This window comes from Vidua macroura, chromosome 17, assembly GCF_024509145.1.
Source record: "Vidua macroura isolate BioBank_ID:100142 chromosome 17, ASM2450914v1, whole genome shotgun sequence".
Taxonomy (NCBI): Eukaryota; Metazoa; Chordata; class Aves; order Passeriformes; family Viduidae; genus Vidua; species Vidua macroura.
Window position 1 is genome coordinate 6,798,943 of NC_071587.1, and position 26,877 is coordinate 6,825,819.

General features: G+C 41.4%; 1 protein-coding gene and 1 long non-coding RNA gene across 8 annotated transcripts in view; one reads left to right on the forward strand and one right to left on the reverse strand.

Annotated features, from left to right (window-relative positions):
- EYA2 (EYA transcriptional coactivator and phosphatase 2) overlaps positions 1-26,877 on the forward strand; it is an 89,086-nt gene that overhangs the window by 44,072 nt on the left and 18,137 nt on the right. For 5 of the 6 annotated variants that reach the window (XM_053992563.1, XM_053992560.1, XM_053992562.1 and 2 more), the window contains 5 exons: positions 2,051-2,167; positions 14,498-14,565; positions 16,504-16,681; positions 18,313-18,440; positions 18,909-18,992. In XM_053992563.1, the coding sequence (XP_053848538.1) occupies positions 2,051-2,167; positions 14,498-14,565; positions 16,504-16,681; positions 18,313-18,440; positions 18,909-18,992 (575 nt within the window). The remainder of the gene's footprint in view (positions 1-2,050; positions 2,168-14,497; positions 14,566-16,503; positions 16,682-18,312; positions 18,441-18,908; positions 18,993-26,877) is intronic. The other variant, XM_053992565.1, reaches the window with a different exon arrangement.
- Positions 4,951-11,021, reverse strand: LOC128815665 (uncharacterized). Of its 2 annotated transcripts, none has more exons than XR_008439699.1 (6): positions 10,988-11,021; positions 10,589-10,628; positions 10,369-10,486; positions 7,704-7,810; positions 6,438-6,597; positions 4,951-5,181 (listed from the first exon to the last, which is right to left on the reverse strand). It is a non-coding gene; the product is annotated as an uncharacterized LOC128815665 (long non-coding RNA). The 2 variants fall into 2 exon arrangements; XR_008439698.1 differs by lacking the exon at positions 10,988-11,021 and adding an exon at positions 10,711-10,829.

Sequence of the window (26,877 nt, forward strand, 5' to 3'; positions counted from 1 at the left end):
TGATTTCCCTCCCCCAGCCTGTATACCCTCTCTAAGATACTCAGCTCAGCATATGAAAAACTCCACCTGGCTGACAACCAAGAACAATGAAGCACTATTGTTTTTAGGCACAAAAAATAAAACTCGGCCAGTTCCTAGACAAAACAGAACATTATGTGGAAATTAATTTGGTGCTAAGGTATTTTGCTGTCTGACAACAATTTTTAGGCTTCCAAAGAGGCCCATTTGCTGAAGATTAATTGTAACTGGGGTGGGCAGGTTGAATGGTGGCCTGTGGAGTGCTGATGGAATAGAAAAGCACGGGGTGTTGGGAAGAGGGGCTTCTCTGCACATGCTTCTCTTCCCCAGCAGTGATGAAACCCCACACTTGCACCAGCACTTGTCCCCCCACTGCCCAAATAAACTTCCTGCCTTTCACAGTCATCTTGTTATGAGCTTGTGCTCAAACTGCATTGCAGTTCTTCTCACCTAAAGCTATAATAAGTGATTTTTATTAGAGAAAACTTTATCTGGGAGAGCTTATTCCAAACCTGAGCAAGCACAGACTTGCTGCTTCTTGTTAAGCTAGAAATGAGCATGTTTGGGGTAAGGCACCTGAATTCAACTTGTCTACAAGTTTGTCTACAAGTGCTAAAAGATGACAACAGCATGGAAAGTGTGTAAATCCAATGCCCAAACATCAGCAGGGTCTTTGTTTAATCCCTGAACCCAAGGAGTGTCCAGTGGCCATCTTTTGTTGTGCAAATAGGATGCAAACGAGGGAAGGATCACGCCCAAAGGGTTCATAATATGTTGCACCTTTGGCTGTTTATTTTAATAATACAGCTTACAATCTCAGCAGCATCTCAGAATAAAATATCAACTCCTTTCATTACCAGCAAGGGTTTCATCTTGCAATGTTTAATTCAACTACTGCTGTTCCTCTGTAAATTGTCAGTTTAATTGCCTGGTTTTAGAAATGAAAAGATTTTTGTGGCTTCAGGGCTTACCTATTGTTCCTGAACTGTATGTTATATCCAACTGAGTAGATGATAACCCTCCTGTAGGACTTGCCAATAAATGTTTTGATACCAAAGCTGGAAATACAATGCAAGTAAAAAATAACTCTTTTGAGAACAGAAATCTTGAGGTTATTTTGCTGAAGGTCCTGTTCTATTGTTAATCATTGCTTGCATCTGATAACTCTTCAGGAAGTTTATGTGTCAGTGAATTTCTTCAATTCTATAACAAAATTATATGTTCATAAATTGCTTTTGAGAACAGAATTATTCATGGTTGTTTACCCATGTTAGCAAAAGTGGATTTGGTTGTGGATACAGGATGTAGCTGACTCAAATATATTAATAAATCAGAAATAAATTTGTGATGTATTTGTCTGGCTGTTAGGAGACCTGTTTGGGTAATGCAAGTAATTAAACACACACACACACACACACACACATATATATGTCTATTTATAGATATATATATATCTATATATAGATATATAGATATACACACATATATATAGAGATATATATGTTACTGTTGAGTAGAATCGACTTACTAGAAGGCTGGTTTGCATAGTAGCTCACTTCGAAATTTTCTCTTTTATACACTGTTCTGATACAGACAGACTAGATTGGTCAATTAATCAATACATTTCACCTGATTGGCTAATTAACAAAACACTTTTCTTATAAACAATCTTTGAGAAAAACAGGAAAACAGAGAGTAGGAAAACAACACCTGCAGATTGTTTATAAAAATAAGTTATCATTGTTTATCTTCAACTCCCCAAAGTCTCACAAATCAGTTCTGGGAAAACTTACCTAGTTTTCTCACTCTCTGACCAGGCTGTCACATCTACATATATACATATAATATATATATATATGTGTGTATATATGTAAGATATATATATGTGGATGTTACATATGCGTGTGAAAGAAAGTGTGAAAAAGGAGAGTTTGTTAGGTTAAAATCCAGCTGAAAAATCGTTAATTCCTGCACTTGCCTTTTGTACCTCTGTATGTGACAAGCACTCACGTTTTGCTCTTGGCTCCCAAAGGCATTAAGACAGAGGACAGCCTGAGCCACTCTCCAGGGCAGAGCGGCTTTCTCAGCTACGGCTCCAGCTTCAGCGCGCCCGCGGCGGGGCAGGCGCCCTACACCTACCAGATGCACGGTGAGTGATCAGGGTCACCTGGGCCACCCACAGCCCCGTGCTGGACCAATTCTCCTCCTGCCAGTGCTGTGGAAAGCTTGTAGGTGCAGGCAGTCAGCACAGGGAAGGGGGTAAGTCGCTGCTTGATCTGTTTTGCTCATCAAGGCATTGATTTCTGGCTGAGGGACTGGATTTAACAGGGTTATGTCCTAGCAGAATTTCACCTGTGATCAATATAAGCTTTGTCTTTCTGCAGAAACTGTGTTTTCTTTTTCTTAATTAGTTCTGTGATTGCATACCTGGGATTGTTGTGTTGGTGTGAGTTCCTGCTTTCTGATGGAAGCCAAACAAAGGTGGTTTTACACTTCATGCAAACAGTCCTGTCAGTATTATGCTTCCTTCTGCCTTATGCTGACCTGAACAAACTGCTCTATGCTTAAACTGCTGCATAATCTCCCTGCTAGTATTTTTTAACAGCCTGATACTTTAATACTGAGAAAAATGAATGTGACTCTGCTTGAGGAGAGATGAATGCACACGAGGATAAAGCTCTGTGTTGGCTTTGTCCATCCCTCTGAGATTTTCCAAGGGTTGGAAAACCAAAGAGGAATTGCATGAGTTTCCCAAACTCTTATAGAAGCTGTTGAAGGGGAGAAAGATCACTTTGCTTTTTGATATTGTTGAGGGTTTTATGCAAAAGGCCCTTTTGTGACATTATACTTACCTGTTCCCCTTACAAAACTGTCTTTTAATTCTCTTAATTCTTCTCAATCCTGAAAGTGAAAGGTGGGGATTCACATCCACTTTTATTTTAAGTCTGAGACCAACTAAAATCCTAAACAGTTCTGAAAACAGAGAAAACAAGGTAAAATCCATTTTATTCCAGCTATTATCTAAGAAAGCTGAAGACTAAGAGTTGACCCCTGTCTGAGACTTCACCTGCTGGTTTTCTTAGAGCATGTTATGTCTAACACTAAGGTGTTTTTTGAGGCTTGGATACCTCATAGTGCATGCTGAAGACACCTGTGTTGGATTTGGCAACCAAACAAAAAAAAAAAAAAATAAAAAGGAAGCATGTGGGTTTGGGGTTTTTGGTCACTTGGACTCCTACAGGTTTCACCTGTCCTACTTCCACATGTGCTCTTTTGAGAAGGCAGACTCTTGACTTTATTAGGACTGAGGTTTTTAAGGTGTCTCCATTGTCAAGAGGTTTAGACAAGCAAATTTTGTGCATCAGCACTTGAAAATTACACTTGCAAGCAGCAGTGGCACAGCCATGAGTTGTACTGAAACAGGCTGAGGAGAGCTCTGTGTGTGAGCATGAACGTGCCCTAGAGCCATACTGTGCTATTAGGTAAAATCACTTCTTTTCAGATATTTACTCCAGGAAGATCGTTTCAGCCAGCTCAATAAGCCTTTAACGCAAAAGAAAACAGTTTCTGCAAGTGGCAGGTGCTTTCTCCAAGGCACAGGGAGCAGGAGTAAATGTGTCTTCCTGTAAACAAATATTTCCACCCTTCCTCTGCTGGCTTGTGAGAGGAGCAGTCTGAAGCTCCCTGACTGTATGGTTTATTTACCTTGCTGAGTGCTAGTGAAAGGTTTGAGTGAGGAGCCAGGAGCCTTCCTGTGCTGAGTGCTGCTGAGGAATGTGGGCTCAGGGCTTTCCCACGCCACAGCACTTGGGGGTGGGGAGGTGGTCGCTGCCTGTGCCACCCAGCTCCAGGGCCACTGGGACTTTGCTGCTGATGGGCTAGACCAGCTGAAAAGGGCAAACTTTTATTGATATATTTTTATTAAAAAGTTCAGGGGGGCTTTAAGAGTCAAGCTTCTAACTCCCAGTTCAAGGACAAAATGTTTTTTGCATCATATGGGAAGAGGGATCATGAAGAGGGTGATGGTCAGGGGCTCAGCAAGAAAAGGTACCTCCAAAGGCTGCTCAGTTCTCTGTTATAAAGTACAAGGAAAAATTTATTTTTTAAGCAATTCTCTGCAAGTATTGTAGTGTTAATAGCTCAGGTACATAAGTGAAATAAGTTTGTCTTGTTTGCCTCCACTGAGGACCAGCTCCCAGAGCTGGGATCTCATCTGTAGGTGAGGGTGGGTGGTCAGATTGTTCAGATTGTGATTTCTCCTCACTGTCCCCTCAGATATGAGTTACAGCAGCAAATAAATGCCCACTGTAAGTGATACACCACTCACCAAGGAATAGGCAACCTCTTGGGTGACGAATTTTTGTCTCACAGGGCTGTAGGACAGATGCTGCCCTTCTGTAAGTGCCAGCGTGGTTGGGGCTGGTTTGTTCCCTCTGGTGTTTGTCTGGCAGCAGCACTGGCAGGCTGGGATGCCTGTGAGGCTGTGAGCAGTAAATGGGACCTCTGAAACCAGATTCTGTCCCTGCTCAGGTCTGTTTGTTTGCAGTACAAACACAGGTGATGCGGGTGTAAAGGGGCAGCAGTCAGCTTTTCATCCTGATCTCCAGCTGTCAATTGTATCCCGGTTCTTGAGCGAGAACAGGATCCACTAAAGAGTGAGAATGAAGTTATAACATCCTTTTGGTCAGTAAGTAGTAAAGAAAAAGAGCTATTTTACAGCCAGCTAGAAGGGGAAATCTATTTTCATGCTTCCCTAGCATGAAACTAAATTAATTGTGGAAGAGTTTGTTAGCCAAATAGCTAATGCAATGTGTCACACATACATACAAATATAGAAGATGAGATTAGCAAGTTCCATAGCTCATAAAAATGACACAAAACCATATTGCAAAGGTACCGTGGATTGAAATAAAGATTTTAATTGCCAAGTAACAGTGGATATCATCAGGCTTCAAGTAACATTCAGACTGAAATTTGGTATTCACATATTTGCTCTGAAGGAGTGACTTTTTTTCCTCTCTTCTTTTTCTTTTTAACCTGTGCTGTGTACAGGGTTGTTCCATGTCATTATTGCATTTAGAAAATTATTTGTTTCGTAATGAAGAGATCTGAAATATGCATGTGGACAGTCTGGGGATGGCACTCACTTTTAGAGTCTTGAATCTGGAGAGGAGGTAACAGCTTGCATTAGATTTTTGCCTTTAAAGTGGTAAATTTGTCATGCTGGGAAAGAAATGTTTCCTCAAGGTCCATTTCATTTCTTAATCAATCCTCATGTAAGTGTTCAATTACAGCACCAAATCACCAAACACCCTGGGCTTGATGTTAGAAATATATTTTTGCTTTTTTTACACATTTTTCTAAGTTTACATTTTCTGACAATTTAGCCGTTCAGTGATTTGCTCAGAATTCTGGTAAAATTATTATTATTCAGTGATAGAAATTGAACATGAGACACAAAGATTATCTTCCAATTCTGCCCCCCAAAATTTAATGTCTTAACTGGCAGCTGAGGAAACTGCTTCTTGCTGAGGGTGGGAGAGAAATCTTTGGAATATAAGAAACTTAGCATTTAGTGAGCTATGTAAAATACAAAGAGAAAATCCTGCCAGCACATTAGCTAGCCCAGAAACCCATCAGCTCTGCAGAGAGTGCAGTAACAGCCAGCTTATAGAGCATTTCCTGTGGTTGCAAGAGCATGTGCTACCCCTTGATTGCACATTAGGCCATCTCTTCTCAGCTTGTCATTAATTCCTAGACAATGCCTTGTTCTTCAGTTATAATTGCTGAAATGACAGCTGGCATGCAACTATGAAGTTGCACAACAGTTAAAACTGTGGCCAAAGACCACTGTGGATGCTGTTGTTGGGCAGGAAAAGATTTGACTGCTTTTTTGGGGTTTTTTAATATCCAAATCTATCTACCCACAAAATACTTTTTACATTACAAAGGAAAAATCAGTTATGTAACAAGGATAACTTTCCTTTGCCAAGGAATTGCAGAACATTGTTGAGCTTGGGACAGACATAAATTTGGGACCAAAGACCTATGCAGTGAAATTCTTTGCTACTGCTGAGCATTTGTTTTCTCTGATGAGCTGTGAAGTAGTGAATGAATAGAAATTAGCATTTATTTTGTGCAACACTGATTTAAAATGGATTAATTATATATATATTTCTTATGTTTGTGGAATGATTTGGTTATGAATTGTTCTCCTGGCCTGAGAACAAGTAAAATCTGAATAATTAATCAATTAAAATGTTATCTTATGCTGAAAACATTTTGACCCTTGTTGATACCTGGATAATCTAGACAAATTTTTTTCCAAGAGATGCCATAATTTCTTGCAATTATGTGCCAACTTGTGTGTTAAAAATTCAATACGAGGTCATAAATACCAATTTGGTGTGAACAGTTACCTCTGCCTGCATGAATTTTGCAAAGGAAGTCCATGTTTAGTTTTAAACTCGATTCTTGAAGTACTTGGTGATGAAAATAGTGATGAAATTTCAATCTACACCTGAGAAATATGGATCACACTTTGGCATCCAGATCATGAATCCATGTGAAGTCCCAAAACTAAAGGAAAGAAAGTGAGAGCATGTTCTCAGCAAACTGTCACTCAGATGCCCTCGATTGATAAAATTAAAACCTCAGTAGAAAAGGAGCAGCCTTTTTCAAAAGCTTCTGCTTCACAGCTGGTTTGCATTAATTGCAGTCTCAAAGCGTGGCAGTAAAGTTGTGCTCCACTCCGTGGTGGGTTCAGCAGGGAGAGGCCTCTCTTCAGGAGGGGTCAGACCTCACTTTTTGCAGTGTAAATACAAGGTTCCTCAGAATAACAGCACAGTCTCCCTTTCAAAGATTTTTAAACACCAGGGGCTGACTGTGCTCCATTTACTTTGTTTTAAAACGAGCTGACTTCCAGGAGAGGGAAGTCCGTGGGAGAGGCAAAGGTGTTGACAGTGATGCACTGTAGGCTGCAAGGATCTGTGCTACTGCTACCCAAGGGGAAAGCTCTGCTCTACCTCTTGCCATTTAATGGAAATTAAATATTAACTGGTACAGTCAAAACGGGAATCTTCTCTGAGGCAGAGCTTTTATTTTGGAGGTGTTTTGTGTCTCCTTGAGAGTTTTGTGTGACTTTGGCATCAGGCTTGCAGAGGTGGCAGTAGGGAGATGGGAGCAGCTGTGGCAGTCATGAATCAGAAAGAAGCAGTAAGGTAGGGGCAGTAGTAAAGGAAAATACAGAGAAAAGTTTGTGTGGTGAGAAAGGGGGAATCTACAGAGAAGAAGGAAGTGACATTTCCCTAACATGCTGCTTGACTGTCTTGGGAGCATTGGTGGAAGTCAGATAGAAATCTCAAAATGTGGATTAATGAGCAAAATCAACACAGAAAACAGAGATGTTTGGATGTCACAGAGACTTCTCTTTGTGGATTTTATTTTCATTGCTTCTGTAGGATTTAAAAAAAATCCAAAAACATGATGGTAGTAGCTTGGGAAATCATGAACTTGGCCTTGATTATTCAGCTTACAGTGCAATTGGCAAAGAATATGCTAAAATGTTATGGAAGCTTCACTGAATAATTGATGCAGTTTACCTACTGATTTTGAAAATATCTAGAAGGCAATAGAAGAGCTAGTGTAAAATTACATATAAAAATCTGTATCAAGAAACTTCATACCTGCATAGTCAAGCATTTGAAGGTTAGGAAATATCAGATTCATGATGCTGTGCAGTACTGGTACTGCTTTTGTTGTATCCCATCTCCAAGCACTGTTTGAGGTAATGCTGTGGTGGAAAAAACAGAATTCAGCCATTGGATGAGACACAGGGATGATGTTTGTGGGCAAGTTCAACCTGACCCTGCTTGAGTCAGCACAGGCTGTGCAGCTCAGGAGTTTCTGAACTGCTCTGCTGGCAGTGGATAACACTCTTGCATGAGCCTTTTTATATGTGATTTGGATAGCTCTTCTGTTTATATTGGCAGGGTTTAAACACTGACATTTCTGCACTGCAGCACTGTGACCTCTGGAACTGTGGGAATACCTGTACTCTCTGAAGAGGGGCCCATTGAGTTATCACAGATAAAAAGAGAAGGATGACAATTTGACTTAGAAAGTCTCGAACTGGCAGATTTATTGATGCTGACAAGTCATTACCAGGACAAAGATCACTCTACTGTTGTCAAGTTTCTTACATCTTTCTCTGTTGTGGCTGTTCTCCTGGAGCCCCTGCAGTACTGAAGCAGTGCAAGGAGGCTGGAAAAGCCTCAAGACCAATGCCTGGATCTAGAGTACTCAGTTGAGACTTACAAGGATCCTAATAATGGGTGAGAGAGTGGAGATGTGCTGACCAGCTCCCTCTTTTCCACTGGTACTTGGAGATTTACTTTGCTCAAGAGGAAGAGAATTGCTAGATAATAGCTGTGCTGACAGGGCAAGGTTTTATCCCCAGTGGGATGACAGATAGATTTGACTATTCAGGCTATTCAGATTTGACTGCTGACCTGGGAACTGGAGCTTCATGGACACTAATTAGCATAGGAGGTGGCAAATCCAGATTTCCTTTATCATGTCTTGTCATCCATCAGTGAAGGATTGTGTCCAGGATGAAACTGCAGCTGGGGGAATCTATTCTTTGGTGTCCATGGAATCACCTGAATAAAGTCAGTTTTGCTGGTTGTTTTTTTCAACAAGGTATTACATAGAAACAGTCTATATCCTTGCTGTAAGGATGTTCCCTTTTTGGACCAAAACATTTCCTTATGATTTGTTTTTCAAGACAGACCAGTGTGATTTCCTTCTATAGCTGTGGCATTGCTAGATAGAAGTGGTTAAGAACACTTTCTCAGAGTACAGTAAAATCTAACTGCTTTCCCATGGTTCAAATCCTGAGAGTAACTGTAAACCATCCCAGCACTTTCAGCACTACTGTTGATCTGGATTGAGCTATACAGATGACCAAGCTCAAAAGGATGGTAAAAGCCAGGCTCTTAAAGCTGCTTTGGTCATCACTTATTAAAGCTCTTTGAAGCTCTGTGGGTTGAGTACTCCCAGGAGCAGGGGAAGAGCTTCGACTCAGAAAAGCTGAACTGTGAAATGTGCTTTATATCACCATGCAAAGTGCCCTCAAACACCTGGTCAGGCTGACAGGACTGCATGGGATTGGGGTGGGAGACAAATGGATTTAGTTAGAATGGGTTTTGTATCTGGAAGTATCATCTGCAGGAGGTGTTCATATGCTTTTGGGAGCAATGTCCTTTACCAGACACTGCTGCTGTCGAGTGGTGCAACATTGTAGAATAATACTTTACATCTAGGTTAATGCAGTGTGCTCTTCCCTGCACTGAGCCCTTCCAGACAGAAATACAAGACACTTTGGGGAAGGGTTCATTACACCTAATGGCAAACAGTTGAGCAATCTGCTGCAAAGTACATATGGGTTGAGTTTTTCTTCTCCTTTAACAGGTCGGACAGTCTTGAAATGCCTCCACAGCTGACAACCATGCAAGGTTTTATGAGTCTTTTTGCCCAGTAAATGCAGGCAGATGTTGTAGGATTTGGAACCTTACAAGGCACTGGAGTATAGCTGGTGGGAGGTAATTTTGATGAGTGCTTGACCTCTCACTAAAAGTGTAGCAGCTTGGAGAAGGCAGTATTTGCTGCAGGAAACATTAGCTTGTCAGAGAGCTAAAGCACTGCAAAGAACCTCTCTGAATGACCATGGAAGTCTTCAGGCAGATGTTGTTCATAGCACAGAGTAAAGCACACTGTGCAGGGAGGAGGACGGGGGCCTTGTACCACTTTCCTGCAGTGCTTCCTGCAGGAAAACAGCCTGGTGATGTCAGAGTGCACAGGCCATTGTATGCAGGCTTGTAAAATACCATGCAATTCAGCTGACCCCTGCAGGCATTGATTTTATTAGTCCTAAATGGTCCTAAATCCTTTGAGAGAACTCTCTGTGGAACCATTGTGCATTTCATCTGAGTTGGAGAAATGCTTAGGTCTGAGCTTCCTCATTCTGTTTTTTGGGAGTTAAATCATGACACAAAGATACTCAGAAATGCCCATGGTAGCCCCCCTCAGTGTTGCATCTTTTCAGTCTTCCTGGGCTCCCAGTTGCTGCTGGCTGCCCAGAGAGCTGTGACAAACACTAAAACTGTCCAGCTGTGTTGAACCTGGCCATCTCCTCCTCTGACTGTTGGGTATTTCATTGAATGTTGGAAGTGCAAACCATCTGTTCTTCTAAATAGAGCAGCTTATTCTCTTTTGAGCAGTACAGGAGGCTTGGAGAACACCTCCCTGTTGTCAGGGCCCCTCTGACCTGTGAAAGACAAGGACACAAACCTGATTTTTCAAAGCTTGCTGTGGTTTTGATCTGAGCTACACCACAGGCCCATCCTGTCTTCATAATCACCACTCCCTAAGACACCAGGATTCCTGTATCATACTGTGCATTCATAAGCTGAAAAAAAAATTACTATTTTTTTTAGCAATGCCAGAGCTTAGTTCTGAATACACTGAAAATAACCATGAATATTCCTTTCTTTTCTTTACTTGCTCTTACCTGGCAAGGAGGGGGAGAAATGCAGCCTATACTGCAGTGACTGAAAGACAGATGTAGAGGGTGAGAAGCTGGTATGAAAGTTTTTGCAGGCCAGATCACGCACCATTGAAATTATCACTGACCATGGCATAGGCTTTTTGGGAATGCTCGAATTAAAACGTGAATGAAGGGAAAATAGCAAATGAAATCCATCTGTTTGAGAGCAGGAGTAGAACATTAATCAGCTCACAAAGAGTTTTTCTGTACATGTTGCCCTTGGACACTCGCATAGAGGAGGGCCACATCTACTTATCAAGGGGAAATCATGGCACTGGCTCTGCCTGGCATGGGGACACCTTTCATGCGGTGTCTTTCCATGAGAGTGTGTTTGTGATAGAAATACTTCACAGGAACACTTACAGTACCACACATCTGAAGAGCTGTTCCACTTCAGAGTTCAGATTGTTTTATTATGAGCTAAATGTTCTTTAAGCTACCTGTGAATGAGGGCATTGTGACATTTAGCAACTGGCTTGATTGAACACAGATGTGAGCCATATTCCATATGGAGAAGATCCAAAGGGGGAGATCCTAGGCTTGTTTCTGATTTGCAGGGAGTTTGGATGCAATTACTTGGCATTGAGCTACCAAGATAGATGGAAACAAATCGCTTGCTCCCACCTCTACAATATTGCAAATGTAAAACCAGCCTCAGTTCTGAGTGTGTGTTGTCTTCAGAGGTCCATGGAAAAAAGCCCGTATATGTGAAAGCAAAAGTCCTGTAGAAATAGGCAGAAATGAGAGGGGGCCAGGCATTCATGTACATTGCTTACCAAGGGGCTTCCTAGAAATACCCCTTCCCACACAGCACCACTTTCAAACTTCATTCCAGTCTTTCTCTGAATATTACAAGAAGTGCTATTACCTGGAAAAGTGTTTGAGGGGAAAAATGGTTACATGGGAAATAGGGCTAATTTGCAGTATCTGTTGATAATTTTCCAGTTTCTTGAGTATAAAATTTACTGGTGCAAAACTGAAATTGCACCTGGCAGAATTCATTTTGTTGTGGAAGTGTTTATTTCCTACCAACAACTTCCTGAGGAAAAGCAAACATTTGGGGCTGGTTCTGGTATGTGTTCTGAACTGCTGAACTCTACAAGGCTGCTCACAGAAATTGTGTCCTGCAGGCCTCATTCTCTGTTTATGGAGAGAGAGGGTTTATCTCTGTCTCCATTGCCTGTGGCACTTGTTTGTTTTTCTGCCATTTGAACTGAGGGTGTATCATTGAAAACATGGTCTCTCCAGTCTGCCCTGTGAAGTGGAACAGGGTCTGAGCTATAATAGTCCCCAAAACAAATATTGCTGAACCTGAATATTTAAGAGCTTTCTTTTCCGTGCAGATAATTGATTTTTTTTCTCCCTTCTTTTCATCCTTGTTCAGCTGGGAAGAAATTCCAAGAGTTCACTGACTTTGGTTGTCCCCAGTGTCCTTATCTGTAATTATTCTGCTTTAACACTGAGCTGCCAAGACATCCTGAGCTTAGCAGCTCTCAAGGTGTACTGCAGGGAGGGCATTCAAATCTCTGAATGCACTGCCAGAGTGCAAGGAAAAGGGTTGTGTTTGATCTTAGTTAGACAAAGAGTGCTGAGATGGTAGTCCTCCTTGGCCAGGATACAATGATGGGAGCCAGAAGAAGAGAAAAATCAAGAGTTGCCAGGTTGAACTTCAGTTTATAGGGAATAGCAGTCTTCAGCACTTCCACAAATATTTAAGTGTGTGGGATAAAAGTCTGTCCTTCCTTTGGAAAATCCCCTGGGCAGTGGGAGCCAGCCTGCACTGGCCTGTAGGGACTCCTGAACTTGGTAGCTCAGCCAAAGTGGCAAAAATATATTGTACAAAAGCCCAGTGTGAAGTCCACCCCACTGGGTCCAGTCACAGGGCACTGTGGGAAGCTGTGGAGTCATTCCCCACCCTCTCATCCCCACATTCCTGCCCTTTTCTCCCTGCTCACTTACCTCTGTGTGCATGGACTCACTCCTCACAGCTGGTACAAAGCTCTGAGTAAGTTCTGAGTAAATTCTTTAATCCAGCTGTGTGAGTCCCTCCTTTTCCTCACTCTCTCTGTTTGGAAACCAGGAAGCTACAGTATCATGTGCAGGTAGCACAGCAATAAACATGTTCTCATCACAATTTACACATAAAGCGTGAGTCCCTCGAGGTAACTCATCCCCCTCTTGACAGCTTTAATAAAGGATGATGGATTGTTTCTAAATGACAGTTTAGGAAAATCAAAAATTCCCCCCTGTATTGTTTCGAGCTCTGGTGTACAAGAGCTGTTTTGTCTTCTGTGGAAGTTGTTTTTGCCTGTAAGCACTGGGGCTCTATTACTCTCCTTCAGAATGGTGAAAAATGCTGCTACCACAGGAATATATTCATACTGCTGCATACCTGTGAGTCTTGGAAAACCTGCAGAAGCCTGTCACGGGTGGGAAGTGGGGAAATGCCAGGAGCTGGATGTGTTGCTGTCTTTGGGATGCTGCTCTGGGCAGTCTCCCCATGTGGGAAGCAGGAGGGATTGGCCACTGATCCACCCAGAGCTGCCTCCAAGGCAGGAATGCCAGGACAAGGCATCACCAAGCCCACCTGCACTGGCTCAGCTCCCAGCCAGCACATTCTGGGCCTTGGGGAGACCCAGGCCTCCAGGTACCTGGCAGTCACCTGCACTCTGTTTTCTTCCTCTCTGCTATCTTATTTTTAAAGACCACATGCGGCAACAAATTAGTTCAGGAGGGCAGAGTCCTCTGTCTTGTTTCTTTTTGGCTTGAGATTTATTTCTCAGTGCATGTGCTTTGTAGCTGCACTTGGCAAAGTGGAGTTTGTTCAGCTGTCCATTCCCCAGCTAATCTGGTGTCCTAAAATAAAAACAAGCAAGTGGAACTTCGGAGGATGGCTGCCACATGAAGACGTGCAGAGTGTCATGTGGTTAAAACAGCACTGCTCAAAGTCATTCACATGGTGAGAAGCCAGGTGAGAATAAAAGGCCAAAGGTGTGATTAGGGCTCGGTCTGATGGTACATTGAGGTGACAGAATGAAGCCAAGATGAGCCCAGTGCAGCCAGGCAGCAGCAAAAGCATACCTCTCTGACACACCATGTGAAACGAAAACACTGAAATCAAAACCAGCATAGAGTGAGGTTAAATCAAGGCTAGAACTTGAGAGGGGAGGAGAGCTTATGGCTCTGCTACCTCTGGCCTGATGGGAGGCAAAGACAGATCATTCCTGTAGATCTTACCTGAACATTTACTTCTCCAAACAAAATCTTGGTGGTGGTACTTCCTATAGCTGAGGGAGCCTGGCTGAACATCAACTGCTTTGCTTGGGACAGAACCATGTCCATCCTTTCTCTTCCTGATACCCCAGCATGAAGAAATATCTTTGCTCCTTGCTGTCCCAGAAATCTCAGCAATATTGTCCTCACATTGAGAGTAGTAACACCAGGGAACAGATTTTTCTTCTGAAAACTCCTGGGTACCTGATCAATTAGGACAGATGCCAGGATACCCATGCATAAAACAGCACATGTGGGATGTTGTATATGTAATCTGAGGGTTTTTCTTACAGGAGGAGAAGATAAAAATACTATTCCATTAGTTATTGTAAAAAGAAGTAACTGAATTTTAAATCTGGACTGAATCCTTGTGTTCCAGCTGTGTTTCCCAGCCCAATAATCAATGTTTTAGTGCATGTAATGAATGCCTTTCAGTCAGTAAACCCCAGTAACAGCCCAAAGTTTTTACAGCCTCACATTTGTGCCATACTTTTTTGTAGTGAGTTGGTACTTTACTTCCTGTTGGAAACTACTTGAATTAACACACCCTGTTACTTTGCTTGCTGGTGTATCTTATGGCTCTGATACTCTTTCCCTCAGGCACTACAGGGATTTACCAGGGAGCCAACGGCCTGACAAATTCTGCAGGATTCAGTGCTGTGCATCAGGTATGGTTCAGCACCTATTGCTGGCAGCCTTGTCACTTATTTTAAACCACTTGGACAATTTATAGACCAGAGAGATTATTTTAGTGTTCACATATATTTAAGGAAGATATTGCTTTGTGTTTTGCTGAACACCATTCTGCTCTACTCCTTGGGCCTGTCCTTTTGCTGGTCTTCAGGATATCCTGGTTAATTTTAAGATGTGTCTCAGTGCACACACACACACAGAGTGCAGTCCTTGCAGGGGGAGGGTGCCCTGGCAGTCTCTGACTTGCTGCTGTAGCAGTGCCAAGAGTTTCCTCATTCTTCTGCCATCTTACAACTTTCAGCTATGTTGTGCATCCTCTCCAGAGCGGATGGCTTCTAGAGTCCTGTCATCTCTGTGCTGGCACTGTGCAGTAAGTGTGAACAATCTGAGAGAGGCCTTGGCAGGTCCTGGTGGATGTTGAGCCATCTGAGCTGTCTGTGCACTTCCCTCTTTGAGAACACACCTGTCCGTGGGCTCCGTGCCTCAGATACCTTGGGAAATGTGTGTGTATAAATAAAACACAAGGCAGATGTTTTTCAGTAGCAAAATGGCTCTTCTTGTTTGGAGCAAACAAATGAGTACACTGTCCCAGAAAATGTCTTGTGCTTGGCCAGTAATTTCAGTTCCTTGTTTGTAGGGTGATTGTTGACTTGTATTTTTAATGACAACAGTGGGCAATTTCTCTGTTGCTTCAGTTTGGGCTTAAAACATCAGCATTACTGATAGAAGTGCATTTGATTAAAGTATGGAGGTTGCCTAAGCAGGGGGAAAAGTTGGGCTTTTTTCATTATTTTGTAATCTCCTGTAGGAGAAAACAATGAAATTATCTCATTTATTTTTCAGTCTAATTGTTCTTATGACAATCTGAGTCTTTGTTCTTGAGAGCTCCCTGGTGACTGAAAGTTAATGAAATAGCTGTCACAGACAAAGATGTAAGCTGTTAAGGAGGAAAGTGCTTTTAGTCTTTCTAAAGACTGCTTATTATTTAATTTTATTTAATACCAGTGGCTAATTATAATTTCTGAGGAAATAAAAGCCTTCTGCTCAAAGACAATGCCCAGAGCATGAACACAGTTCTGTATCTGGAAAAGCAAATTTAATGGACAAGGACAGAAGTTGCAATTAAAACAAAAAGAAACAAATTAAACCTTTTATGCTTTGATTTTGTTCAGAGATGCATTTTATAATGTTTTCTAGTGTCCTGCTTTTAGCAATACCCCACCAAACATCCAAGGATAATGGTATGGGGTTTCTTTGGGAGTCTTAAAATCACAGCAAAGAGTTTTGTGGTACCTCAGCTCCCCAAGGTCACTTGCACCTCATCTTTTTAGTTCATTTTTCTGTAGGTGTGCAAGATCACTCAGGCATTTATTTATTGCTGAGATAGTTGGGCAGACTGTCATGAGCATTGCTGAAAAAAAATTGCTAATTTCTTTTCATTTTTTTAGCCTAACAGCTGATCAGAGGATGTTGCTGATCAGGGGAAAATGAAGCCTGTTTTGCTCCTTCCCTCACCCAGTTATTCATTTTGTTCTTGCAATTTCTTTGGTGTTTTGTTGTTTACAAAGATTGTGTTCCATCATGACCCTTTCAGAAAGCCGCCCTACTTCACTCTTACATAAAATTGTTAAACTCTGTAATATAAAATGTGTCAGCACTGATAACTGAAATCCTATCAAAAAACCCAAAACTTGCCAACCTCTTGTTGGTTAGTCTATCATAATAAAATAGGAGTATATTTGTGAGAAGCAGAAATGTAATTTCCTAAGTGAATGAAACGCGGTTCTTCAGTGAAATATTCCTGAGCCGTGACTTGCTGCGTGCGCAAGTAACACAGCTTTTGTGCTGGCTTACTTGTTTGTAAGGTAAAACCAGGTACATGCGAGTTAGATGTTTCTTTTTCTCCCTCCAAGGACTATTCCTCGTATCCCAGCTTCCCTCAGAGCCAGTACTCTCAGTATTACAGCTCGTCCTACAGCTCCCCGTACGTGTCTGCCAACAGCATCAGCCCCTCGGCCATCCCCACCTCCACCTACTCCCTGCAGGAGTCTTGCCACAACATCAGCAGCCAGAGCACAGAATCACTCTCTGGTAGGTGCCTCTCTCGTGCTGCCAGCCTGGCAGCCTCAGCCATGTGGAGACATGAATGCTGTCATCTTGTTGTTGGAGTTTTTTAAAATACCTATTTACAGCTCAGGTTTTCTAGCACTGAACGGTTCTTACACAGGGGTTTGGGAGGAGATGGGAATGTCCAAGCTCTCTAAAACCATCCTGTGTTGTTTTTGTGAGTATATGAGGTTTGATCTTCTCTAAGGTAGTACGGGAAGATAAGACAATGACAATGACATACCAACCCCAGAGCAGTACCGAGGGGTGGCATGGGTAGCAATAAATTCAAAACAAACAGCCATGCTCTGAAAAATTCTCAGTTTCCTCAGTGTCTGAGGACTTTTTAGCCCATATCTTTGTCAAGGATTATATTCACCTTTTTCAACAACATGTAATATTGTGCATTCATAAGCAACATCAAGAGAAAGTCTCTCTTTAAAAAATCTACACAAACTGTGTGTCTGATATGAAAGTTCAAGATGAATTCCACACCAAAAAAAAGCTTCAAAATTTGTGTCCTCTCTTTGAATGCCTAATTTTTAAAGTTTTAAAGCTTAAGTAGTTTATGGAATTACTAGTGGATTATGATCCCCCAGTGTCCTGTTCAAGAGCAATCTTTAGATATCACTTCCCTGGTAGTTTTCATTGGCGTGCAATAACATTTATATAAAACACCACACAATTTGTGGATGATCACAGTACACACCCACTGAAGGTCTGCTGACTTAAAAAACAAATCTGAACATCTGTGGTTGCTTTAAAAGAAAAATAAACTAGTATTGTTATTTAAAAAGAAGTGATCACAGACTGCTCTAAAAGCAGTTGGAGGATTTTCAGTTCCTTAGATCTTATCTCAGCCTTTTTGAGAAAGGATAATTTCTAAAAGGCTTCCTAGGCACAATCCCAGCTTCTCTGAAGAAGAGTATGGTTATTCTAGGAAGTTGCAGAGGCCACAACTTAGCAAGGTGTAAAGAAAAATATGTTTGGAAAGGATTTGTAATGTAAGGTGAGTGAAACCAAGACAGATCTTTGAAACTCAAGCCAATCAAAACAGATACTTTATACATGGGAAGTTTGCTTTTAACTGTGTCTTCTCAGTTATTTCTAAAATACTATCCTCTGAGAAATGGGGTAAGGCTTAACAGGTTAGTTTGTATTTTTAAATAAAAGTTGATGTTGAAAGTATCTTTTCAATCATTTGCATTCATTAAATTAAAAAAAAAAAAACAAAACCAAAAAGATTTGAAAAAAAAGTTCAGAAGTGTAATTTGTCTTGGATTCCGTTTCTATTGGCTTTCTAATTTCTGTCTTTTAAAAGAATGGGGGCAAGTAAAATTCCAAAAGTCTTTTCTTTCCAGTGAAAATTTTGATAAGATTTTTTGAAGTGACGTGTCCTTTTTAAAACGTTATATATGCGGTTTTGGTGATTCTTGAAATTGTTTTAACAAATCTTAGGAATTAAAGCTTATTTCTCTTACACTTTTAGCTGTTGGTGTGAAAAGAGTAAGATTTTCTCATGGTGTTTTCACAGTGTTTCTGTTGCTTTTCCATAAAAGGTTTTGTGCTCACAATGCAGAATTTAAGTTTACAGTGGAATTTCTTTCTCCTAATAGGGGAATATTCAACAACACCAGCAAAAGATGTAGAGACAGACAGACATCACAGAGGGTCAGATGGCAAGGTACGAGCCCGGTCAAAAAGAAGCAACGATCCTTCCCCTACTGCTGACAGTGAGATTGAGGTAATAACTTTAATTTATATTCCTTTGGTACATCCAGCAAAGATGAACAATTGCCTCTGTTAGCAAATCCAAGAGACAGAACAAAATTAGTAATACAACTGGAACCTGCAGGCACGAGTAGTCAAAACAATTTCTCAATTTCTGTGTTATCAACATCTGAAACTATTCTTCATACCCTTTTTTTTTTTTTCCTTTGGGCTTTTTCTAAGTCTGATGTTTTGTTCCCCTGACTTGATAGGCAGCAGGGGATTTCTGTGGTTGTTAGGAGAGCAGGCTCTTGGGATGGCAGTTCCAAAATTCCTGATGTTTCATTTTGCCTGCTTTCACAAAACATCCAGTCAGTGCTCCAAATGGCTTGAGATCTTAAAAATCTCTGGTCCAACAGGACATATTTCCTGACTGAACCTGTTCTTGCAGTTGCTTAATATGTAACTATATTTCTTTTTTCCACCCCATCTGTCATCACAGCGTGTGTTTGTATGGGATTTGGATGAGACGATAATTATTTTTCACTCCTTACTCACGGGAACCTTTGCATCCAGATATGGGAAGGTAAAATTTAATTTTTTTAGCATTACTGCTTGTCCAGCCAAATTGCGTCGGGAACTGTGGGGGCAGCTAATGAGCCAGCTTCTCAAACAGATGCTGCCTGTTTTATTCAGACATATTTGTATAAACGTGTCCTGTGCTATTTCCTCCGAACATGTGAAAATTTAATTTACCTCCCTTTCATGTTGCAAGTATCCTCTTGTTTTTCCAAACTTGTGTTGTTCAGCTGCCACTTGCTGGGATGTTCTTCCAGTGTCTGTCATCTGCAAGAGAAGGCATCCAGCAGCCGGACTCCATTAACTCCAGCCTGAATAAGCTAACGCTTTTTTTGTTACACCAGTGTTTTCTTAAAAATCTCAGACAATTTTCTAAGAGAGATTTTGTGTTCCTCTGTCTGGGTTGCCATGAAGAACTGGCTGTGCTTCCCACAATGCTGCCGAAGCTCACATTTCTAAGGGGGCTTCAGAAATATACTTAGCTGACCATACTTTAGATGCTCTCTTTGAAATACAGGCAATTCCATTTTTTTAGTTAACTGTGGCTGGGCAGCCTGAACTTGGCTGCTAAGGAGAAAACACTGGCTTTCAGATTTAGTACCATGTGCTTCAGTTTCTTCCTAAGGCAGCTTTTTGTGATAAACACCTAAGTCACTTTGAGTTACAGAATGTCAAACACTTTTAAATGGGTAGGAAAAAAGACAATATCATTACCTAATTAAAGGTGGATGACATAGGTGGCAGCTGTTTCCACACATGGCTTTGAGCACTCAGCTTCATCAGGAGACTGGAAAATAACCCAGCTTCTCTCCAGAAAGCAGAAATATGATTTGACATCATTTCATGGCTTTACCAGCTGTACTTTTTTATGATGGCTATAACAAGCTGAATGTGTAATTAGTAAGATAGATTTATTGTTCACTGTTAGATGTGCACAGTTGTAAAGGATATAAAATGGTGTTTGTGGTGTGGAAGTCTACTGCAGCACTTGGAATGCTGCTAACACTTCTAGCAGCACCCTCTGAAAACCAAGCACGTGTTTCCAAGCAGGGATTTACCCAGACCCATGTTGTACAAGGTAATTGAAGTGGTGACTTTTCCCAGAGAACATAATGAACGAGGTGTGCATGTGTAAGCTCAGACCTACTGCCTACAAACACCAGAAAGAATTAGGCAGGATCAGGAAGCAAACTCAGGGTGTGCAGATCTGCTCTGTGGTCGAGCTCAGCCTTGGGTAGGGGCTGCTGAATTCATGTGGAGAAATGCCTTAATGGGCTGACTTTGTGCTAGCACAGAACCTCTGAAGCAGATGCCTTCACCTGCTGCCTCCTGCACACATTTAGAGGGTGCAGAGTTGGAATCTGCTGTATGGGGGCTTCTGTGGGCTGTTTCCTTTATCCTAATTTGGAGAATGAAATGAACAGGAATATTTTTTGGAAGAATCAATCACCTTTTCTATTGAGTTACGCTGGGTTCCTTGAGAAACTTCTCTAGAAGGACTTTCTTCTTTGCAGTTCTTCATTTCTTTCATCAGTATTAAATTCCTCAGGACTCTCCTGTAAGGGAAATGGTTTATAATACTTATAAAAGTATTATAGGCTGGTGGCTTGATCCAAAGACAACCAGAGGCTTTGGTGGGCTTTGGAGCAGAACTTAAACCAAGAGGGAAATACAGTACACTCAGACAGACTGTCCTGGGAACTGTTAAATAGTAGCACAATTCAAAACTATCAAGTACAAGTGAAGCAGCCAGAGGTTAATAGTTTCAGAATCTCTTACTTCAGTAGTGTAGGAAGTGTTAATCTCCAAGTAAATTAAGTATCAAAACCAAAATTCTCCATAAAAGAATTCACATGCCTGTAATTAGACATGCATATGCTTATAATTAAATCTCACCCATGGAGCTCTTGGTTCACTATTTCTTCCTCCAGAAAAGGTGTGAGTTTATGTGATCCTGACCATCCCCTGGCCAACATTTATCTCCCAGTATCATCCTGTCTGTTGCACTAGTGGAGCTGCAGGCGCTCAAAGAATTAGTCTTTAAAGTTGCTCAAGCTGAAGAATAACACTTCTTTCTGGGGTGATTTTTCTTGAAAGATGGGGGGAGGAACACCAACCACAGCTTTAGAGATTTGGGTCTAAATTCTTGTGTTCTTTTGCTACTTAATCACAAATTGATTGTGTGTGTTGCCCCTTCCTTGGTGATGGCAGCAACAGGCAGCTGTCCAAAAAATTAGAAAAAAAGAAAAAAAGAGGACAAATAACTCACAAAAGGTCATGTTAGTAATGGTTAATGCTTCAATGCTTATTTTCTGACCTGACTTCATATGAAAATTCTTTTTGTTTTCTCTGTGGCTCTTAACATACCTATGGCCTCCTCAGGGCATTGAGAGTTACTCTCAGATGTTTAGAAAACACTTTGCCCACAGCACCAATAGCAGTTAAACCCCAAAATTTACTAAAAGTTGAAGCATGAACGAATAGCCCAGCCTAGGCTGCTCCTTTTTTGTCCTATTTTCCTAAACCCTTAGCTGGTATTCCATGGATTGCAGAGTCATCAGAAATTTGGTCTTAATTTCTGTGCCATAGGGTGACAAGAAAAGGCAGCTCCCCAGAAGTTCCAGAGGCAGGTAACCCTGGGTATTATGTTCAGGAGGATTTGTAAAACCTGTTCTGCAGGTTTCTGATCACTGTATGGGTGCAGAATATTTACCATGAGACCTCAGCAGATGTAGACCCTTGTGGCTTTTTGTGGTGTCCATGGAGCCTTTTTCATCCCTTAGGTGTGTGTGATGGAGCTCCTGCTCCACAGGGAGATGGCTGCAGGCTTGGCCATGTCAGCAAAGATTTGTCCCCCAGATCACTGAGTGAACACAGTGGGGGAAAATGGCTCAAAATCCAAACCAGTGCTGCTGGGCTTTCACAGGAGTTGGGTAAAAGTCAAGGGACTTGTTTGACACAGCAAGCTGAGCACAGAAAGACTCGTTTGGTGGTAGTAATTCAGAAACAATATGAGGAGATTGCCTGCAGTCCTGTGCCAAAAATAATCATGACTCTGTTCCTCTTTCCCCAACTGGGATATTTGCAAGCTTGTTCCATAACCTGTGTTGTCTAAGCCTTAAAATTTCTCAGACTGAAAGAGATGCAGAAATTATTGTTCAAGTATTATACTGTGGTTTCATTCTCATGCTTTTCGAAGGACTGGTATCAAGAAAAAAAGGGAGCAGTGGATGTGTTGTTTTCCCTAATTTGAGGGAGCTCTGTGAAGCCAGTACCTTTTCTTAGTATTTTGTATTGTTCCAAGAATGTGTATTCTTGTTATGCGTTGCATCACTTCTTGGTATTGAAGTGTCCAAATGACTTGTGAGTAAAGTAAAAACTGGAGTTAAAATTCATCTTGATATGCAAGATGCTCCAAAATCCTGGAATCAAATGACAAGGATTTTATTTTAGTCTGGACTTAGAGATTTGAATACATAGGACAGTCTAAATTCTTGAATTGTGTTGGATCTTTATCAGCACTTTGACAGTGCCTGCTGATACCTGGGAGTTCAGATCTATAAAATTCCCTGCAAGAGCCATACAGTTTCTGAGATTGTTCAGCATTTGGAACTAGCTCAAGTTAAGAAATTAACATACTGCAAAAATTTGTAAAGCACATTATGTCCCGGTTTAAAATCAGAGTCATGCAAAGGAGGCTCCGGGTGCTGGTTAACCTCCAGTGGAAGGAGTGGAGCTCCCCTGTGGGACTCAGTGGCCCTGGGAGCTGGGGCTGTGTGGTTGCTTTACATGGAGCAGCCCCTCTGCATTCAGTGAGGGCTTGCAGTGTGCCTCAGAGATGCTTGTTTGAAGCAGAGGCTGGTTTTCTGTGACAGCCACATTTTTTTAATGCTTTTGTGTTTCAGAAGTGGCAGCATGAGGTTTACTCAAGCCATAACCAGACAGGTGTGGGTGAGACAGGAGAAACCCTCAGCTTTCCAGCCTATGCAAACATGGGCTTGGCCTCTCTGATGAGAGACTTGCAGCCACCCAGGAGAGGATCCACCAATCATAGCAGGACCTTTTGGAGAGAGTAGCAGAAGTTTCTGCTTGGCCCAGTTGAGGACAGGACATAAATATGATTTTCTAGCATTGGAACAAATGTTACAGCTGCTGTATGCTGGCTGTGAACTGGACTGTCTTGTTCTCACCAGAAGTGATGTTGTGAATCTAAGAAACCTTATTCCTCAAAAGTTGCACTGGCTGTTACATGTTCTTATGAGAAGTTTTCCATTGAATGAATTATAATTTCCAATTTAAAAAAAAAAAAAGTCATTGAAAAGTTCCTCCTTGGCTCTACTCGAGATCCTTGTAAAACCCTAGGTTTGATTTTTTAATTTCTTTTTTTTTCCCCTTCCCTGGTTTCACTGAATGCTTCAAGTAGCTTTTGCTTTTCCCTGCTTTGTTCTCTCACAGGACCCTAAAGCCAGGACCTGATTGAAACACCATGGGGATTTAATCAAATCTGCTGGTGATTCATGCTCCTAATGGCCAAGTCTGTCCTTTACTACTTTACAAACTGAGAAGGAATAAAACCCCATTTTATTGCTGGGCTGTTAAAAACTATTTGTAGAAGTCGCTAAGGTTCAAATCAAAAGCGGCCTCCCTGGAGAACTATTAGTTAATTCTGAGTGCCAGGGCATCGCTTTTTTCCCTCTTCTCTCGCTTGAGATGTGGCCTTATATCACGACTGCTGTTCAAACATCTGAGAGTTTTCCATTCCTTTGACAAACATGAGCCAAAGTGCTTAAGGACATCTGTTTATTTTATTTCTTTAATGAGAAAACCTTCCAATTTCTTACTGGCTCAGCTGTGTTTATTTACATTTTGTTAGTCATATGTGTGGGGCACCTTGGGACGTTAAAAACCTGCAGAGGCCTATGCTGAGGGCTGCTAGCAGGCATCCTGGTCAGAAAGGCAGAATAAGCCCTTCCTAAGGAAAACACAGCCCTTGGAACTCCATAAAATAGATTTTCAAAACAAATACAGCCTAATTCACTCAGTAGATCATGGATTAAGTCAAGATGAATACAATTTGGAAAGGATTTTCTGAGGAAGTTGGAGATTTTTTTACCCACTGGAGGCTAAACCTTGTGTTTAATGCCTTTTTAAGTTAAATTAAAGAAGCATTCAATCACTGCAGGTAATAAAGAAGTCTGTTACTTTAGACATGCTGCTATATCAATTATTTAGCTCATTATTGGAGAGAAGGGAGTAAATAATTCCAGCCATTTGATTATTTCAAATGTGTATTTCGGGAGCAGACATCTGTGTTTATCATCTGGGTGAGAAGCAGCAGCAGGAACAGCAAAACCAGATCCCAGCAGGTTGGAGGTGGGCACAGAGATGCTCTGAGCTCCTGTGGATGTAACCTCTTGTCCTGGAGCTTAGGGGAGCAGGAGAGGTTCTGAGCAAACTGCACACGTGGCATTTGGGACGATTAAAGGATTATTTTTGACATAAAATAAATACCAGAAACAATGCTGGGTTATTAAACAAGCTCGAGGAAAGGGAACCTGCTTTCCAGTATGGTTGAATTGGGACTGAAGTTTTAAGGGGAAAAGTTTGGAAAACCAAGGGGACATGACTTTTTTTAGGAAGCTGCATGTGCAAAATACGTTATTGTGCTGAGGATTACACTCCATGATGTGTTTCCACCAAGCTTTCCAGAAGTTTTGTGTTTTTCACAGGGCTATCAAGGGCTTTCATATAGAAATACAGTGACTTTCCTGTGTTGAGGGAAAGGAAATGAAGATTAATTTGGTTTAAATTCCACTCCCTTTTCTGAAATACATGCCACATACAGTAAAAAAAAAATTACTTGTAGGTTTTTGGTCATGAACCTTTTGTATTGCTAAATGAAAATAATTCCCATTTATCCTCAAGCATCAAGGCCCAGCTTTTAACCTGTATTTAAGTACAGTATTCCCACAGAACTGGAACCCACTTCAGGCTTGATGAGTTCAGACCCTGGATAAATGAGTGTGGTCCTTGCTGCCTGTCCCTAAGCACAGTTCCTTTGCAGAGGGAGGAGAGCCTTTTCACCCTCTGTGTGACCCTAAATGTGAGGATTCAGTGACCTGTGTGCCCACTTGGTTATTGGAACAATTTCCAGCCATATGTGAAGAGACACGACAGTAAAAGGAGTTGTTCAGTAAACAGTGAGAACATTTAGAAGTGCCCCTTAAATCACAGGAAGGGTGAATATGAAAAGGTGTCTGAAGAAAGGGATTCAGTTCTATTTGCTCTGTATTTGCTCTCCATCATGGACTTCCACAAGGTCACACTGTGCTGTCTAATGACACTAATCATTTAAATTCAGTAAATTGTCTAATAAACCTGGATGAAACAATGTTTTCATAAACAATGTCTTTATTTTGGTGGGAAAAAAATTTGGACCCTGAAAAACTGTGAGGTTCCATTTGAAAAGGGTTGGTCCTTTTCAAAAAAGCCTGAAGTGTAGTCCCTTAAGTAAATCACTGCTGAAAATGGCTTTTGGGTCCTCAGCTACTTTCATTACTTTAAACAACTTTTCTCACAAATACTCACTCTCACTGGGAAAGCTCTGAGAGGCTCAGTGTGCTGTAGCCTGTGTTATTAAAGAGATAAAATTGCAAGCTAAGCTACTTAGGTGTAGCTAGTAAAAGAGTGAAATGTGTTTTTTTTCCTGAAAAAGACATGAATTTACTTGAACTAGAACTCATGCACATGGTTAATTTCCCATTATTCTGGGAAAGTCTTGTTCATGTCTCAAATTTTGACCGAGGTATAAAATGTTACAACGAAAGGATGATTATTCTCACAGACTTTTTTTTGTTCAAACATGTGGCCCTGGTATTTGTATCTTTGAATTTTTTTGAATTTTTTTTTTTTTTTTAATGCTACAACCAAGCTGGTCCATTTTCCAGGCGTTTCCAAGTAATTAAACCCAATTAAAACTATTAAATTCTTTCTTTGGGTGACAACTTTGTTATTAACAGATAACCACAAGGAGGAGATTTAACTTGGAAGGCCCTTGATTGTATACTAATCCGTCTCTCACCTCTGGCTGACACCTGTGGCAGATAAACCCTATAGAATAGGAGTCTGATGAATACTCTTAATTAATACTTTCTTCCTTGTAGAAAAGTAATTATTTGCTCAGGGCATAAATAGGTATTTGGCAGGGATTTAAAAGGACTGATTAGTTTTAAATACTAGGGCTTTATTTTGGTGGGGTTTTTAAGGGAGGTGATGGTGTCTGAATCCAAGATCCACGCTCAGAATGACTTTGTCCTGACAGTTCGAATGTCGAGTTAATTGTCACGTTGCTGAGGAGAAGCAGAGTCAGACAACAAGCAGATTTGTTATCTGTCTCAGAGGAGCCAGCTTTGCCCCTTTGCTAATGGCCTGCAAGTCTGAACAGGGCAAGGCAGAGGCTTGGAGAGGGCTTTGGATCCAGGATTGGAGTGACTTGCACTTGAGAGATTGCCAGAGATAAGTCTGCTTCCCTCTTCCTTTCAGAATGACAGTGTGCAGGAAGGGAGAGCTGGCTGTGGACTTGCAGCTTGGATTAGTTGCAGGTGTTAACAAATACATGTCTTTTTAGTGCATATTCTTAGGGCAAGTAGAAGCAGTGTATGAAAAATCAATGTCTGTGTTCCAGGAGATCTGGGGGAAGGTGGTTTTAATGCAGAGCCCTTTGGGAAGGTGCTGGTGGTGCAGTTTGAGTGTGGCTCAATGCCCAAGGGCTGCTGTGGAGGCAGAGCCAGCCCCTCTGGCAGTGAGGGCTTCTGTGCAGGTCACCTCCTGGAGAGGCTCTGGGGCCAACACAGCGCACATTGCAACATCCTGGCAGCAATTAAAGCTAATTA